This window comes from Hippopotamus amphibius, chromosome 2 (genome assembly GCF_030028045.1).
Source record: "Hippopotamus amphibius kiboko isolate mHipAmp2 chromosome 2, mHipAmp2.hap2, whole genome shotgun sequence".
NCBI classification, from domain to species: Eukaryota; Metazoa; Chordata; class Mammalia; order Artiodactyla; family Hippopotamidae; genus Hippopotamus; species Hippopotamus amphibius.
In genome coordinates, this window is record NC_080187.1 from 109,950,564 (window position 1) to 109,966,042 (window position 15,479).

General features: G+C 39.8%; 1 protein-coding gene and 1 long non-coding RNA gene across 4 annotated transcripts in view; one reads left to right on the forward strand and one right to left on the reverse strand.

The window, feature by feature from the left end:
• Positions 1–6,976: 6,976 nt before the first annotated feature.
• On the reverse strand, positions 6,977–9,641 carry LOC130845837 (uncharacterized). Its single transcript, XR_009051469.1, has 3 exons — positions 9,386–9,641; positions 7,183–7,454; positions 6,977–7,057 (listed from the first exon to the last, which is right to left on the reverse strand). It is a non-coding gene; the product is annotated as an uncharacterized LOC130845837 (long non-coding RNA).
• Positions 9,642–9,736: 95 nt separating this feature from the next.
• The window catches only part of SPTLC1 (serine palmitoyltransferase long chain base subunit 1), a 57,442-nt gene continuing 51,699 nt past the window's right edge, over positions 9,737–15,479 (forward strand). Inside the window, exons 1-3 of one of the 3 annotated variants that reach the window (XM_057722124.1) lie at positions 9,737–9,850; positions 12,373–12,480; positions 15,129–15,223. In XM_057722124.1, the coding sequence (XP_057578107.1) occupies positions 9,794–9,850; positions 12,373–12,480; positions 15,129–15,223 (260 nt within the window). In that variant the 5' untranslated portion in view covers positions 9,737–9,793. Of the gene's footprint in view, positions 9,851–9,909; positions 10,075–10,174; positions 10,273–12,372; positions 12,481–15,128; positions 15,224–15,479 lie in introns of those variants that run through there. The other 2 variants (XM_057722126.1, XM_057722125.1) reach the window with 2 other exon arrangements.

The following is a 15,479-nucleotide window of genomic DNA, read 5'->3' on the forward strand; positions in this document are numbered from 1 at the left end:
CTATTGTAAATGTCCTTCACAAAAGGGCAGTCTCAGTCTTCTGAGGTGGTTTTTGTTTTTGTTTGTTTTTTTAGCAGAGTGAAATAATTTTTATGCCAGAGAGGCATATTTTGGGGTGGCATTTTCTACACCCATTAACATGGATGTACCCCAATTTGCTTATGCATTCATCTATTGAAGGACATTCTGATTACGAGTAACCATTACGAGTAGAGCTGCATCTTTGTTTGCATTTGGACATAGATTTTCAAAGCAGCTGCCTAAATACAGGAAGCGCGATTGTTGGATCCCAAGGTAAGACTTGTTTAGCTTTGGAAAAAACTGCTAAACTGCCTTACAAAGTGGCTGTACATGCATCCCACCAGCAATGAGGGAGAGTTCCTGTTGTTGCTCACTGTTGACTTAAAACAAAAATATATGCACAGCCTGAGAGTTGCGAGTTAAGTTTTATTTGGGGTAAAATGAGGACTGCAGCCCAGGAGACAGCATTTCACATAGCTCTGAGAACCTGCTCTGAGGAGGTGGGGGAGGAGCCAGGATATATAGGGGTTTTGCAACAAAGGACAGGTAGTCAGAAATGTCAAAAAAATTATTGTTAATTAAAGAAAACCAGATATCTCAAGTTAAGGAATCTAGCACTATTCTATGTATGGGAAGATGCAAGCTTTGGGCTCACAGAAATCATTCCTTTGATGTGCACCTTAGCTATCTGGGGCCTGTATTTTCACATCCTGAGTTTCCTCAGGGCTCACCACAGGGAGTGACTCGCAGTCTGATGGCTGCTAGATTGGCAGGCATTCTTTTCAGTGATGAGTTTTCTCAGCTCATGTTGGAGGGCTGCAATCATTGATGACTGACATTCTTTGTTTATTGATATGGCAGGAAATAGTCCATTTATAAATATTCCATTTATCAGTCCCTCGTCTTGTTCAGAAATTCGACCAATATTTGGGAGACATTTCATGACCAAATTTTGCGCTGGGAGGCTCATCCCAGATCAGGCAAAATTTCTTATTGGTACGCCACTCAAGGTGTTAATTTTTGGATTAGGTCCTGTTTAATCATTAAAGATTCTCTGGATCCTCTATCTTACTAATCTATTATGATCCAGGAAATGTTTTCCCTTGTTGTATCTTCTAGGTTTGCACTATTACAGTCATTGATCGCATATAGAACTATATATATGATCAACAGTTTCAAGTCACCTAGTCATCATTATTTTTTGTTGGAGGCTCAAGTACACATGTAATAATAAAAAAACAATAATCTTGTAAAACAGGCAAAATACAAATAACATAACTAATGACATTAGTAAAGTTACAAGTAAATATTTAAGCCAAGAGCTTTTTATGCCAAACCAGTTTTTTGAGAGCGCCTTAAGACTTGGAAGTGGGTCGCTTAAGGCAGAAATTGATTTTTCATATGGTTAATTAAACGTGTTACAGTAGAGGATTCATTCGGTATGAAAACGAAGCATTCAGTCTGAGTCATTGCACAGGTACCTCCCTGAGACGTAAGGATGTCAAGGGCCATACGGTTTTGTAGCACTGTTTTTTTGTTTTTGTTTTGTCATACAGACCTAAGAATTCAGTAGGCTAGTATATTTTCCAAAGTCATACAGTTATAAATCATATTCATCAGTTCGTTTAATCCCATGTAATTGATTCCTGTTGATTTGGATGAAGTAATCAGGTCTTCCATCATTGGTTACATAGTTCAGTGGTATTATGTAAAGGCCATCAGAAACGTATGTTTGTTTAAAAAGTTTTTTCTAGGAGTCTTCTTGAAAACCTTCATTTTGTAAGAGCATCTGGACAAACCTTAAAATAGCATGGTTAAAGAAATGAGTATAATGTAATTGGTGGGAAATTGGATATTTCTGTGACATTTTAGAATAACTAGAATTATGACATTATATCAAGACATCTCATAATATGTATCCATACATTATAATGTAAGGTTCCTCTCCAATCACTTGATAATGTTTCTGAAGTAATTAAACACACCAAATAAACTTAGTTTCACATTCATCTCTTTGATGTCTTAGGATGCTCCTTTGAGGCATCCCAGGGTCAGCTGGAGGCTAAAAGAGCTTTAGTTAGATTTTAAGAAGGTTGTTAAAAATATCAAAAAAAGGTTTTAAAACACAACAGGATCATAGGTCACTTTGAAACAATACTTATTCATTTAACCAAAGTCACAAAATGATTAAAAGAAAACACATAGAGATCCCTGAAGGGCACAGAAATTCACACAATCTGCTTCATATATCTGCATGGTGCCTACTTCTCACGTGGAATAGTCTGGAAACAAAAAGTCCAGGGTAAATGCAACCACTCAACAATGCCATCAGGAAATAAAGTCCTATGTGTTTTCTGACATCACAATGATAACCTTCAGGATAGAGTCAAGAACACAGGGTCACCTGATATAAGATGTTCAGTACACAAATCAGACCCAACACATGTATGTTAAGAACTGGAGAAAAGAGAATGTCCGAGAAGGTCATCAACCCGAGAAAGTATAAAATCAGTGGTGTGAGTGGACATGTTGGAGCTTGCAGGAGGATAGACTGGAACATAATGGTAGTTAGGAACAAATAAAATTATCTAACATTTCAATAGTTACATATTTTAAAATACACTTCAGAGCGACTTTCCCTGGACCGAAACCATTTTAAACAACATTGTCAGCAGACAAGGCCACTGGGTGTGATGGAGTAAGGAACAAGCAAGGGCACTCTGTGATCATGTCATCACACAGGATCAAAACAGATTTATGCAATCACAAAAATGATGAAATACAAAACTGACTTGTTTCCTTAGAAGTTAATTTTAGTTTCAGTCCCTTCCTTTTGCCATCCAAATAAACCAACCACTTCTAAGACATGCTTTCTTTCTTTTCCCTCAATAAAATGTAATTTATTTCCTCATACCTTCTTTTTTTTCTTTTTTTAAAAATTAATTTATTCATTTATTGGCTGCATGGGGTCTTCATTGCTGCCCATGGGCTTTCTCTAGTTGTGGCCCATGGGGGCTACTGTTCCTTGCGGTGCACGGGCTTCTCATTGCGGTGGCTTCTCTTGTTGTGGAGCACAGGCTCTAGGCATGTGGGCTTCAGTAGTTGCAGCATGTTGGCTCAGTAGTTGTGGCTCATGGGCTCTAGAGCGCAGGCTCAGTGGTTGTGGTGCACGGGCTTAGTTGCTCCGTGGCATGTGGGCTCTTCCTGGACCAGGGATCAAACCCGTGTCCCCTACATTGGCAGGCAGATTCTTAACCACTGTGCCACCAGGGAAGTCCCTCCTTAAACCTTCTTATTTACATTTAGTCTCATCATATCAAGTTATTTTCCTTGTAACAGATATAAGGTCTTATTTGATTTCTGTTAAACCTAGGTACAATTAAGTGTTATACTTAATACTGATGACTCTGAAGACAAGTCTATATTAATTAGATCAACGAGAAAACTTTAATACCAGGTGTCAACTTAATATTGACTATTTCCCAGTTACTGTAAACTGAAAGTCATTTTGGCCAGTTTCTTTTATATTTAATTTGTAAGTGCTTACTTTCAGATTGAATAGAGCACTTTATAAATTCAATTTTGATATACTTTTCAGTTAGAGATATGTCATATGTATAATGTGTACACAGACATGAAATATAAACAGGCAAAATTAGAGATCTCATGGCTTACTTAGAAACGTAGTTATGAATCAGTTATTAGAGTATAAAATTACTAGTTTACAAACAGTTGGAATACATTAAATTTGTTTGCTCAGATGACTAAGGCTTTACTATTTGTAAAGTTTGGCTTAGGGAGCACTTTCAGTGGTTTGGATTTTAAAACTGCCATTTTTCCCCCTTTGTTTCAGGTCTTGCCTGATTGAGCCAGTTAGGCTCAGTCTCGGGTCCTTGTGGCCTGTATTTACATTTTGGTTCCTAGAGATTTGCAGGAGAAAGACAGTTGTTTTTAGTTCCCCAAAGAACAGATCTGTCACCTAAATGACACTAAAGATTTTATCGGTGACAAGATTTCTAACTAAACTGAGTTTATTTTATAAGTTCTATGTTCTAGAACTTTAATTTATTATGCCTTCAAAGGTTTGTATAAGGTATTCAGCAAAGACCTTCATTTTGAGTTCATAAGTTAAGCTTAGAGCAAAATCACTGTTTTTTTTTATTAGCCCTTGAATGTTAGTTCCCAGTGTTTACTTATTTTTTTATAAAGATCTTTTTTAAAAAATAAATTTATTTATTTATTTAGTATTTATTGGCTGCATTGGATCTTCATTGCTGTCCGCAGGCTTTCTGTAGTTGTGGAGAATGGGGGCAATTCTTTGTTGTGGTGCGCGGGCTACTCATTGTGGTGGGTTCTCTTGTGCAGTATGGGCTCTAGGTGCGTGGCCTTCAGTAGTTGCAGAGCATGGGCTCATTAGTTGTGGCTCTCGGGCTCTAGAGCACAGGCTCTATAGTTGTGGTGCACTGGATTAGTTGCTCTGCGGCATGTGGGATCTTTCCGGACCAGGGATCGAAACCGTGTCCCCTGCATTGGCAGGTCGATTTTTAACCACTGTGCCACCAGGGAAGCCCCCAGTGTTTACTTACTGTATGGCTCAGGTAACACTATTGGTTTCCTTTAGTAATTGTAATAATATTTTTTTTTTGAGGGGCAATCTATATGCCTGTCTTGTAATACCAGGCAGGGAAAGTATTTCCCAGTGAAACATGCCTATCTCACAATATAAACTAAAGAGATGTAATCACCTTATCTAAAGCCCATTTAAATATGCCCATTTTATACACTTTGGGGACCAGTATGGGGTTCCTTTGGCCCATTTAACCTTAGGTAGTGTAGTAATATCAAAACCTTGTGTTTTAATCACATAAATGTCCACCTTATTTATGCCATTTTAAATAACTAAAGATTTCTTTATTCATTTGAGACAATTCCTTTAAAATTTCTACCTTGTTGGAAGTAGTATCTGGACTTTCCTTATAGGATTTTTTCCTGTTAACATTAATTATTCTAATGCTTTATTAGCATCTGTAAGACCCACTGAGGGGAAGCAAAGACCACAAATGATGCTTCCCAATAAAGTCCTTAGCTTAACCATTATATATACCTATTCTTTCTTTCCCCATCTTTAGTCTGAGTTTTGTTTTATAGGTACCAATAAAACAGCTGCTTATGAGAGTGCTTTAGATTCACCAATTTGTTAATTTCTCCAATTTAAAAGGATCCATCATTTGGCCATTAATAAAATACATATATGCACACACAGAACACCCTGGGAAGATCAGGTAGAATATTTACATCTCAAAGACACAGGAAAAGAAATGTAAGTTTCCCCCAGAAGGCCTTTGTTTAAAGTCAGAATTCTGAAAAGATATTTTTATTAGGCCAGCTTTTTACCTTAATTTAACTCAACTGCATACGCAATAAAAAGAGCCTCCTCATTTTTAGGGGGAGATTTCCTTTAATTTCCAATTAAGTAAATACTAATTGATATAGAGGCTCCTAGGTCTGGATGGTTAAATTCCTTAGCAAATCCCAATGGATCAGGAAATTCCTCAGTAAAGGCTCTAAGTTCTGCTCAGGTTCAGGGTGTGTACATAAGCACCGAGGTTGGTTCACCTCTCCCTGTAATAGGTTTCTCCTTACAGGGAGCTATAATCACTTCTGATATTTTATCCTCCTTTGGTGGGGAAGAGGGAGCAGCAGAAGGTGGAAAAGTTGGAAGAGAGAGAGAGAGCTCACAGAAAACGATTTATGGGAGGAGCAGAGGCAGAGACAGAGTCAGTGCTAGCGGCATCTAATATAGTTCTAATATAGTTTCAAGCAATTTTTTGTTAGTATCCTGCAAAGAAGTTACTCTATCATTTCCTCTCTTAGAAGCTTCTAAATACCAATCAAAGTAAGCATTCTATTCAGTCTGTTTGATTTTTATGGCCGGCTTTTTCTAACTGTGTGTGCAAAAATATCGATTTTGGAATAGCAAAAGAACCCCAATTTGGCCATTTTAGGTTGAGATCTCCTTTAGTATAATTTCCCCAGTTAACTAGGTACTTGCAAGTATGAGCTCCATAAGGACTGTACACAAACCTGGCTGGGGTATTAGTCGGAGGTTGCTTTTCTGACACTCCTCATTTCTGTGTTTGGGAGATTCTGGTTCCCATTTTAAGTTTAATTTGTCAGGGGTAAAATTTACTAGTGTGCTGCTGGTGAGCTTAACTCCTCTAGGCATCACTCCAGAGTCGTTTCAGCTCTCTTACATGTCTCAGTTTCTCCCTTCGGCGGTCTAAGACCACCATAGGTGCTTGGATCACTGAATGGCCAATTCTTATCTACAAAGCCTGGACAAGCAAATGTTTTAATTAATGAGTGGGCTTCCCTATGGGCCCACTGTATGGTATGAGGACTTTGCCTCCACTACTCCCATAAATTTCCCAGTCATCTGAGAAAGCCATAACTGGCTGGGAGTTTTGTCCCGTTTCTTCGGAGCAAAGCTCTCGTGTAATATTTTCATTTTTATCCCAACAAATTCTGCTAAGGCAGCCAAATTGAAGAAAAGCATCAGATCAGCCTCTTACCTAACCACTCAGTCTCCTACAACTGAGCAAACCCTGGTATCTTTCAACCAGCTCCACCCCACGCCACACCCAGTATCTTTCAACTGGGAGGAGGCAGGCACCTGCTACACCACCAAATAAAACTCAAGATCATCAACCAACATGGGAGATCTGAGAACCAGAAGAGATTTACCCAAATTCACCTGGACTCTCCGAGGAGGCAGGTGGGCACAAGGGGCCTCTGCTGGTACCAAGGCTCCGGTTCCTCGTAGAGTTCAGGTAAAGGAGAGAAGTCCACTCTGGGTCCCTTATTCGTGGTTCCCATAACTGTTGACTTAAAAAAAAATATATATGCACAATGTGGGAGCTCCGAGTTGTTTTATTTGGGGGCAAAATGAGGACAGCAGCCCAGGAGGCAGCATCTCAGATAGCTCTGAGAAACTGCTCCGAGGAGGCGAGGGGAGGAGCCAGGATATATAGGAGCTCTGCAACAAAGCACAGGTAGTCAGGAACATCAAGAGATCATTGTTAATTAAAGGAAACCAGATATCTCAAGTTAAGGAATCTAGCGCTATTCTATGTATGGGAAGATGCAAGAGTCTGGGCTTACCGAAATCACTCCTTTGTTATGCACCTCTGCTATCTGGGCCAGTATCCAGACACATCCCGAGTTTCCTTGGGGCTCACCACAGGGAGTAGCTGCAGTCTGATGACAGGTATTCTTTTCAGCCAGGGCTGCAATCCTTGATGAGCATGACATCCTTTGTTTATTGACATGGCAGGAAATAATCCATTTATAAATATTCCATTCATCAGCCCCTTGGCCATCTCTTTTTGTATGTATGTGGTCCCCACATGATCTCTCCACATGGCAGCAGCAATCTATTGTAGAAATTGTCACAAAGGTACCCTCGGGCTCAAGCAAAGAGAACATAGACTCTACCTCTTGATGGGTGTGTCAAAGAATTTGCACACACTACCACTGATTCAACCTAGAGGAGATGGTGAAGTTCACCCCTCAGAATGGCCTTGCTCTGGGTGGCAAGGAAGCTCCAATAATTTACACCCCAGCAACTATCAGTCACCCACCCAGTAAAGGGCTGCCTGAGAAAACATATGTTCTCAGATCCTTCCAATTCTCCAGGAGAGGAGAAAACATGAGTTTTCTGAAGGTAGCCTGAAGGTAGGCCTCTGAAAAAATGCAGGTGCTGGCTGTTGCGAAGGAATGCACCTGGGGCAGGCAGTGTGTACAAGCATGGTACTAGACCCCAGGGCACCAACACCATTGGGTACATAGTGGAAACTCCATGTGCAGTGCATCCTGCTCGTGCCATTTCACAGAATTTGGGAAAATCAGGATTACTCAAATAAATGGCACTGGGAGAAGGTGTTATTCCTTTAGGAAAAAATAAAGGCCCATACCTCTCATCATACAAACATAATTTCCAGAATAAAGAGCTGACTATAAACAACAGCAAACTGAAGCATAGGAGGAAAACCTAAGTGTGCTGAAGATGGCCTTTCTAGGCAAGATACAAACCACAGGCAATAAAGGAACAGATTGACGTATTACATAAAAATTAAAATATAGGTATGACAAAAGACAATGTAAACAACTAGACAGAAACTGGGCAAGAATAGTTGTCACATATGAAATAGGAAAAATATTCAGAATGCATAAAGAGCTATAAACCCATTAGAAAGTGAAAAATAACATAGAAAACTGGGCAAAGAATATGAATTGATTCATGAAAGGACTACAAATGCCAATAAACATATAAGAATAACCATGAATAACCAGCAGCATGAAAAGTAAAATCCAGTGAGGAGACATTTTATCTCCATTAAATTAGCCAAAAATTTTAAAAGATTGATAATATCCATCATGAGGTAGGGTGTGGATACACTTTTAAACATTTAAGATTGGTCAAGCCATTCTGGAGAGCAGCATGGTAGTATTTATCCACATTAACATGCATATTGAGTAAAATCTGACTTTGAGGAAACTTGTCAGAAATAACCCAACATGCGCAGAAAGACAATACGCACATTGATGTTTACCATAGCATTGTTTGTAATAGGTGAAAAAGTGGAAAAAACCTAAGTGTTCACCAATAGGAAAATGTTTAAATAAAATGGGATTAAAAATATACATAACAAATTATTGCAATAAATAGGCTTCTTCATTGATTAAAAATACAAGATTTATAGACAAAAAAAGAAAAAATAGAAGAAAAGCAAATTGTAGAACAATATTGTCCCTTTGCTCCCAGTTATATTTAAGAAATCCAGGGACTTCCTAGGTGGCGCAGTGGGTAAGAATCCGCCTGCCAATGCAGGGTACACGGGTTTGATCCCTGCCCCAGGAAGTTACCACATGCCACGGAGCAACTAAGCTCGTGCGCCACAACTATTGAGCCTGCGCTGTAGAGCCCGTGAGCCACAACTATTGAGTCCACATGCCACAACTACTGAAGCCCACGCACCTTGAGCCCGTGCTCTGCAACAAGAGAGGCCACTGCAATGAGAAGCCCGTGCATCACAACGAAGAGTAGAGAAAGCCTGTGTGCAGCAATGAAGACCCAACACAGCCAGCAAAATAAATAAATAAATAAATTTATTTTTTTAAAAAAGAAAAAAAAATCCAACCGAATGGTGTGTGCACACCACGTTTGGACCATAGGCTCTTGAAGGTTTCACCAAAGCTATATGGCTTAATACCTTCAAAGCCTTAGGCTCTGCCTTATACACGCTAAGTGCTATATGAGTTGGCTATTTTTTTTTTTATGATAAGGCACTCCTGCATTACTTACGTGATTTAAAAGCAAAGAATATGTTTGCGATTGCGTTAATAACTCCCTGTACCCAACTGCCTGCCAAGCGCGAGGGCCATTTATTAAAACCCCTCCATCCTGAGAGCCCAGCATGAGTTCTGGCCCTTAACGGCCGCGTTGTGAGCACCTGTTGCGGGGACCAGCCTGCCGCCTCCCATCCCTCGCTGCACACAACCAAGATCTTAAAAGTCAACTTCCACCGGGTCAGAGACCTAAGCCTGCTGCACCCCGCGCAGCCTCCGGCCGCCCAGTACGCAGGCGCGGGAAGGCGGTGCCCAGCTCCCGGCAGCCCCGCCTCCCGGGCGCGCAGACGTCACTGGGCCGCGCCGCGCGGTGTGTGACGTGCCTGCGCCCGCCTTCCGGAAGCAAGCCCGGGGGGGGCTAAGTATGGCGGCCGTCACGGAGCAGTGGGTGCTGGTGGAGATGGTACAGGCGCTCTACGAGGTGAGCTCAGCAGCCCCAGGGGTCCACGACCACACCCAGCCTGGGGAAGTCGGACGTTTAGTGTGGGTTTTTGGTCTGAGGCCTGGGCGGTGCTTGCCCGGTCACTCCCGGAACCTCGGCGTCCCTCCCTGGAAGGGCTCGCAGGCGCACACACTTCCCAGCGGCGGAATGTGGGGCGCACTGGCGGGAGCCCTCTCCAGGTCCTGCCCGGATACAGGAGAGAGGTTAGTCAGAAACCAGAGTTGGGACCTATGGTGAAACAGAGTGATGAAAGTAGCGTGGGAAGTCTTGGTCTGGAGAGGTTCTAGGGAAGGAAGGTTATCGGAACTGGATAGTAGGAAATAGGGGAAAGAATTGTAATAAGTTGGACTTGATCTGTTTTTGTTGGGACGTAGGGTTAGAAAGGAAACTGAATGATTTTGGTATGTTAAATAGTTTGTCATTCTTCCGCATACGTGCCATTTTCTGTCTTGTAAATATACAGCTGTTTTATAAATTTTTAAAGAAAGACTAGGAGCTTTTTTGAAAGGCCAGGTATCTCAGGTAGGTAAGATAATATGAAATTTAAATGTCAGTCTTGGAGAGTGTTCATTCATTTGACATTTCGTGAGTTTCCATGCTCTGTTCAGTAGAACTTTCTGTGTGTTCTTCGAGCTGTTCAGTACGGCAGCCACTGATCACATGTGGCTATTAAGCAGTTGAAACGTGGCTAGTGCAACCGAGGGGCCGAGTTTTTCATTTAGTTTAATTTGGATGTGTTTTTAAATAGTTGACTGGTGCTAGTGGCTGCAGTGTTGGATAGCAAAGATCTAGATGCTAGGAATAGTGCAGTGAGGGAACAGGTAAAAGTCCCTGTGAGGTTTCATTCATTTAAAGTGAATCTCAGTTTTCTTTTGAGAATTTCCTTAAAACTTAATATTGCACTTACTGGTATGGGTAATAATGCAAGATGTATCATTGCCAGACCTATCGGGACTTTTTGAGGGGGAAGAAAACAGTTAAGAGAGCAAATATGGCTTAGGTGATGTCCAACCTTACATTAATTATAGTGACTAAGAAGAGCCGCTAAAATTTAAGATTTCTTTTTTAGAAATGAATAACTTCTATATATTGTTGCTGCCTTTTTGAAAATTACTCTTTGACTATGTAATTTCTCATACCCTGGTATTGACCATGAGTGAGGCTTGAGAGAAGTCCTCTGGATGTAACATTTCCTAGGGAAGTAAAGAAGCTGCATTTGTGATTTTTATTAATTTGCTAGACATTTCAGCTTTTCTTAGGATGACTTCTTTGTGGAATGGAAGGTTTAACTAGGGCATATGTTTGTCTGCTATAATCTGATTATTGATAAAACCAAAAGGGCTTTTTTAATAGAGTCCTTATTCTTAAATGAATTATATTCAGGAGGGATCAGCAAATTTTAAAAATAATCTTAGATTTCTGGTTTTGCTTCTAGTTTCTGTGTACCTTGTATGTAGAATCTTAGGAGTCTTGTTGTGTACCCATACATAGGTAACATGTATGTAGTTTTAAAGTCACTTGTGCACTGACCTGAAAATTTACATATGAATTTGTCAGCAGTTTCCCTGTCCCCATCTTCTGAATTTTTTAAACTATTGTGAATCATCATCACTTTCTCTTTCTAGTGTTTGAAAATAATTTGTATTTACGTTTCTAAATACCTCTTTTAAATGACTTTCCAATGACAACCTATTGGAATATAACACCCTATAACTGACTGATGGAGTTTTAGTTGATATCTAGAATCTTCTTGCACTTAGTGTGTCTAATTGTATAAAACATGCACTTAGTGTCTAACTGTATAAAACATAAAAGTCAGTCTGGCCTTTATCCTGGAGGTATACAGTTGAAAAGAAGATGTGACATGGATAATTTCATTAAGGTACTTTTTTGCCTGTTGACATGGAAAACACTACATACTTTTGGGGAACTATGTTAGAAAAGAGACCTGCTATTTCTTTAAGCATCAGTAAAGTCTTTTTCTCTGCCATGTTCCAAGGAGAATTTAAAGAGGCTTATCAGGGATACAGAAAATATAAGATGTGTAAAACTCTTTGAGAATTGTGGAAACTGCTTTCCAAATTATTCTCAACTCATCCATGGTACACGGGGGTAGTAGAAGGCTTGTGAAGCTGTGAAATGTTTGTTACAGTCATTTCCTACCAGTAAAAATGTAAATTACCTGAAGGATCTGATAGTTAATATTGTTTGACTATTGGAATTGTGTCAGATTTTATCTTAAAAATTAACTTTTATTCCTAAAGGTGTTTTAAAGCTGCAGTTTTAGAGATTTTTCATGTTAGGAAAGATTGCTTTCTGTTAGAAATGGGAAAAGGAATGAGTAAAAATGAAGTGAGCTTCAAAAGTAAATTTTAAGAAGTAATAAATAGGTTAAAAGTCATGGGTAGTAGTATATGCAGGTGCATTAAATTTTATGTGCAGGTTTTGGAAATGTTTATTTCATTTCTTGTTTTTGTTTTGCATTTGTTTTTGACTCCTAGGCTCCTGCTTATCATCTTATTTTGGAAGGAATTTTGATACTCTGGATAATCAGACTTCTTTTCTCTAAAACTTACAAGTTACAAGAACGATCTGATCTTACCCTCAAGGTAAGAAGTTAAATTTCTGTTTTATTATTCACTGTATGATTATAGTTGCTACATCTTTCAAAAAAGGACTTGTGGTGGCTCAACTATATACATTAAAATATTTTCTGGAATTTAAGGAAAACAGGAATGAAATATCAGGGTAAACAAAGTACGGGGAAGCCAGGAATAAAGTGAATACATAAAGGAGTACCATGTTACAGGCCTCTATTCTTTGCTAGGAGTAAACAGCAGTCTGGAAACACACTAGATGCTAGAAGGGAAGCATGGGCTACTGCTGAATTTCGAATGTCCATATACAGGATTACATGAGTTGCTCCAGAAAGCACCTCTATTTCTGAAGCCTGAATGAAAGTCTTCCCTGTGGTCTTCATAAAGGAAATTTGAAGTTGGAAAGAATCCCCCCCATCCCACCACTCACTACCTTCCTACCTCAAATGGAATTTTGATGGGTTCTAATATATCGTAAGGTACCCTGCTCGGGCCTAAGCTGGGCAAACCTTAGGAAGCAGAAGTGTTGAGAGGACTTGCGGTGTTAGAGGACATACTAACCAACTTGGGGTCTGTTAGTATGAGGGCCTAAGGGGTTTGTGGAACCACCTACCTTCTCATGTAGGTAGGAACACTTCGTAACTGTGCCCAGGTGTGAGAGGGGAAGAGCAGTTTTGACTTCAGCGTGGTTCCTGTGACTTGGATCGTTTCCCTGTCCAGCCTCTATAGCAATGTGCCAGAATATTTATGGAGACAAGGACAGTGAGAGATGTTTTCTCACAAAAATGCCTAAAACTGTGGTTCACGCGGCAGCTTTGAGTGCAGCACAAAGGTGGGGAACTGCTCTTTGCTTTACCTGCTGGAGCATTCACAGGAGAAAAGTGCGAGTGGAGTGGAATTACAGCAATGTGGCAGTTGTTTCCCTGGTTTCATTGACTGGCCTCTGCTTTCCTGAGATCTGTAATGTTTAACATGAGATGATCAGGCAGTATCCCCCCTAAGGGATATGCCGCAAATGGTTCTTAGGGCAGATAAGTTCTGGAAACCTGGGTAAAGCAGACTAAAAAGGTGTCTCATTGCATGATGTCTTGTAACCTTTAATATGCCAGTGGATATCTGAACCTTTGTTTGGAGAGATGCCCTAAACTTGACCACAGATCCCCACCCCAGCCTTTTTTAATGAATACCTCATGGGGTTAGCATGCCATAGAACACTCTTTTGATAGTATTGCAGTAAGACTGGGGTGTAAAGTCCAGAAATCCTGTCTCTGCTTTTCCCCTTGGTATTTAGGAACTTCACGTGAATGATGATGTGGCCGTGGTATAGATTTCTAGCTCAGCTTTTCAAGGGATTGATCATTCCTAATATTTTTAGTTTAAGTTTAAACATATCAGTCCACACATGTGCATTTTAAAAGATGGATCCCTAAATATAATTTTAGGATAACCTTCTAAAAGCAGAACTCACCTAGAGCAAGATTTAGTAATTGCTGACATCTTAACATACAATCTGTGGAAGGAAAAAAAAACAAAACAAAACTGTGTGAGTGTTTATAAAGCTTAACTTATGGCAGGAAAGAAAAAAATGCCCTTCTCAGTTTTATAGGTCTGCAGAGTCTCTTGAATACCAGGCAATCGTGAGTTAATTCTCAAATCTATCTCTGTTGTAGCAAGTGAACAGTATGCATGACAGGTACTCCAGGCTTGTTCAGGCTGCTGTTCTTCTGTGCAGTCATTGGCAGAAATAGGAGAGGAATTTATTGGTTGATTTATTCAGCCAGCATTTTTGGGTGCCTGAGCATCAGGTGAATATGCTCCTGGCCATGCCCTGGAGCTGTCTATTTTCACATGCCTGTTAAGCAGAAGCGTTTAACAGAAGTGTGAAAATAAGAGTATTAAGAGTGGGCCTGTCTAAGGCAAGAATTGCTGTGGCTGTCATGTTCATCAGGTGCCTCATCTCATCCTGTGCATCCAGACTGTGTTTTCAAAATTACATTGTTTTCTAGTTCAAGAAAGGGTAAGAAACTCAGAATAGTTAAAATACCTGTAATGCATGAAATAACAGGTAAAAGGAATAAAGTGGCTTTTTATGAGAAATTTCCAAACAACCAGATCCTATTATAATAATTATTATAAGAGAGTCTTCTGGTATATTTTAGTTACTTCTGAATCCCTGCCAATGGCTTGTAGAAATGGTGCTTTGTAGTGTAGTTGATCTTTTTTCCGTGACAGTCATGCCTATAAGAACTGAAGGCGTGGCTGTCTGTAATATTTTGCAGTAGAGGCTGAGCTCACTTACCTGCAGTCATGCTTCTTACCTTTGTGTTGTAGACTTTTTGTTTTACCATCAGTAGCAGTTATACTTCCTATTTCCCACAGTGAAAAATCCTGAATATAGAAATAAAATTTTAAAAAAATTTCCAGTCACCCACAAAGCTTCATGGAAAAAGAACCTCTAACCTGAGATAAGGAAAGAGGTGAGGGATTAAGTGCACAAAACAGTGGTAATTCTGTGTCATTTCCAGTCACAACATCTAGACTTAGACTTCTAGCAGTGTGTTCATTGTGATGGTTCCATTATAACAAACAGTTTAGATACTGTTGGAGTTACTGTCCAGTAAGTAGCACTGCGTTGTATTTTAACTGCTTTTCTCCTATAGGAAAAGGAAGAGTTGATTGAAGAGTGGCAACCAGAACCTCTTGTGCCTCCTGTCTCAAAAGACCATCCTGCTCTCAACTACAACATCGTTTCAGGGTAAATTGGTTTTGCTAGTCAAAGGCTGGTATTTGGTTTCTTGTAGGTAAACTCAACAAAGTATACAGTGGTTTATATAGTATGCCTTTTTTAGCGAAATAAGACTTTTAGAAATTTCTGGAGATCAGAAACTAATTGCTTTTTAATAGTCTCCAATTTGAGTTTCTGGGTTTGTCCTTTTTTAAAAAAATATATATTTTTCAAAGTAACACACACATAGTATTTCAAATGGTGAGACAGTTAAAATGAAAAACTT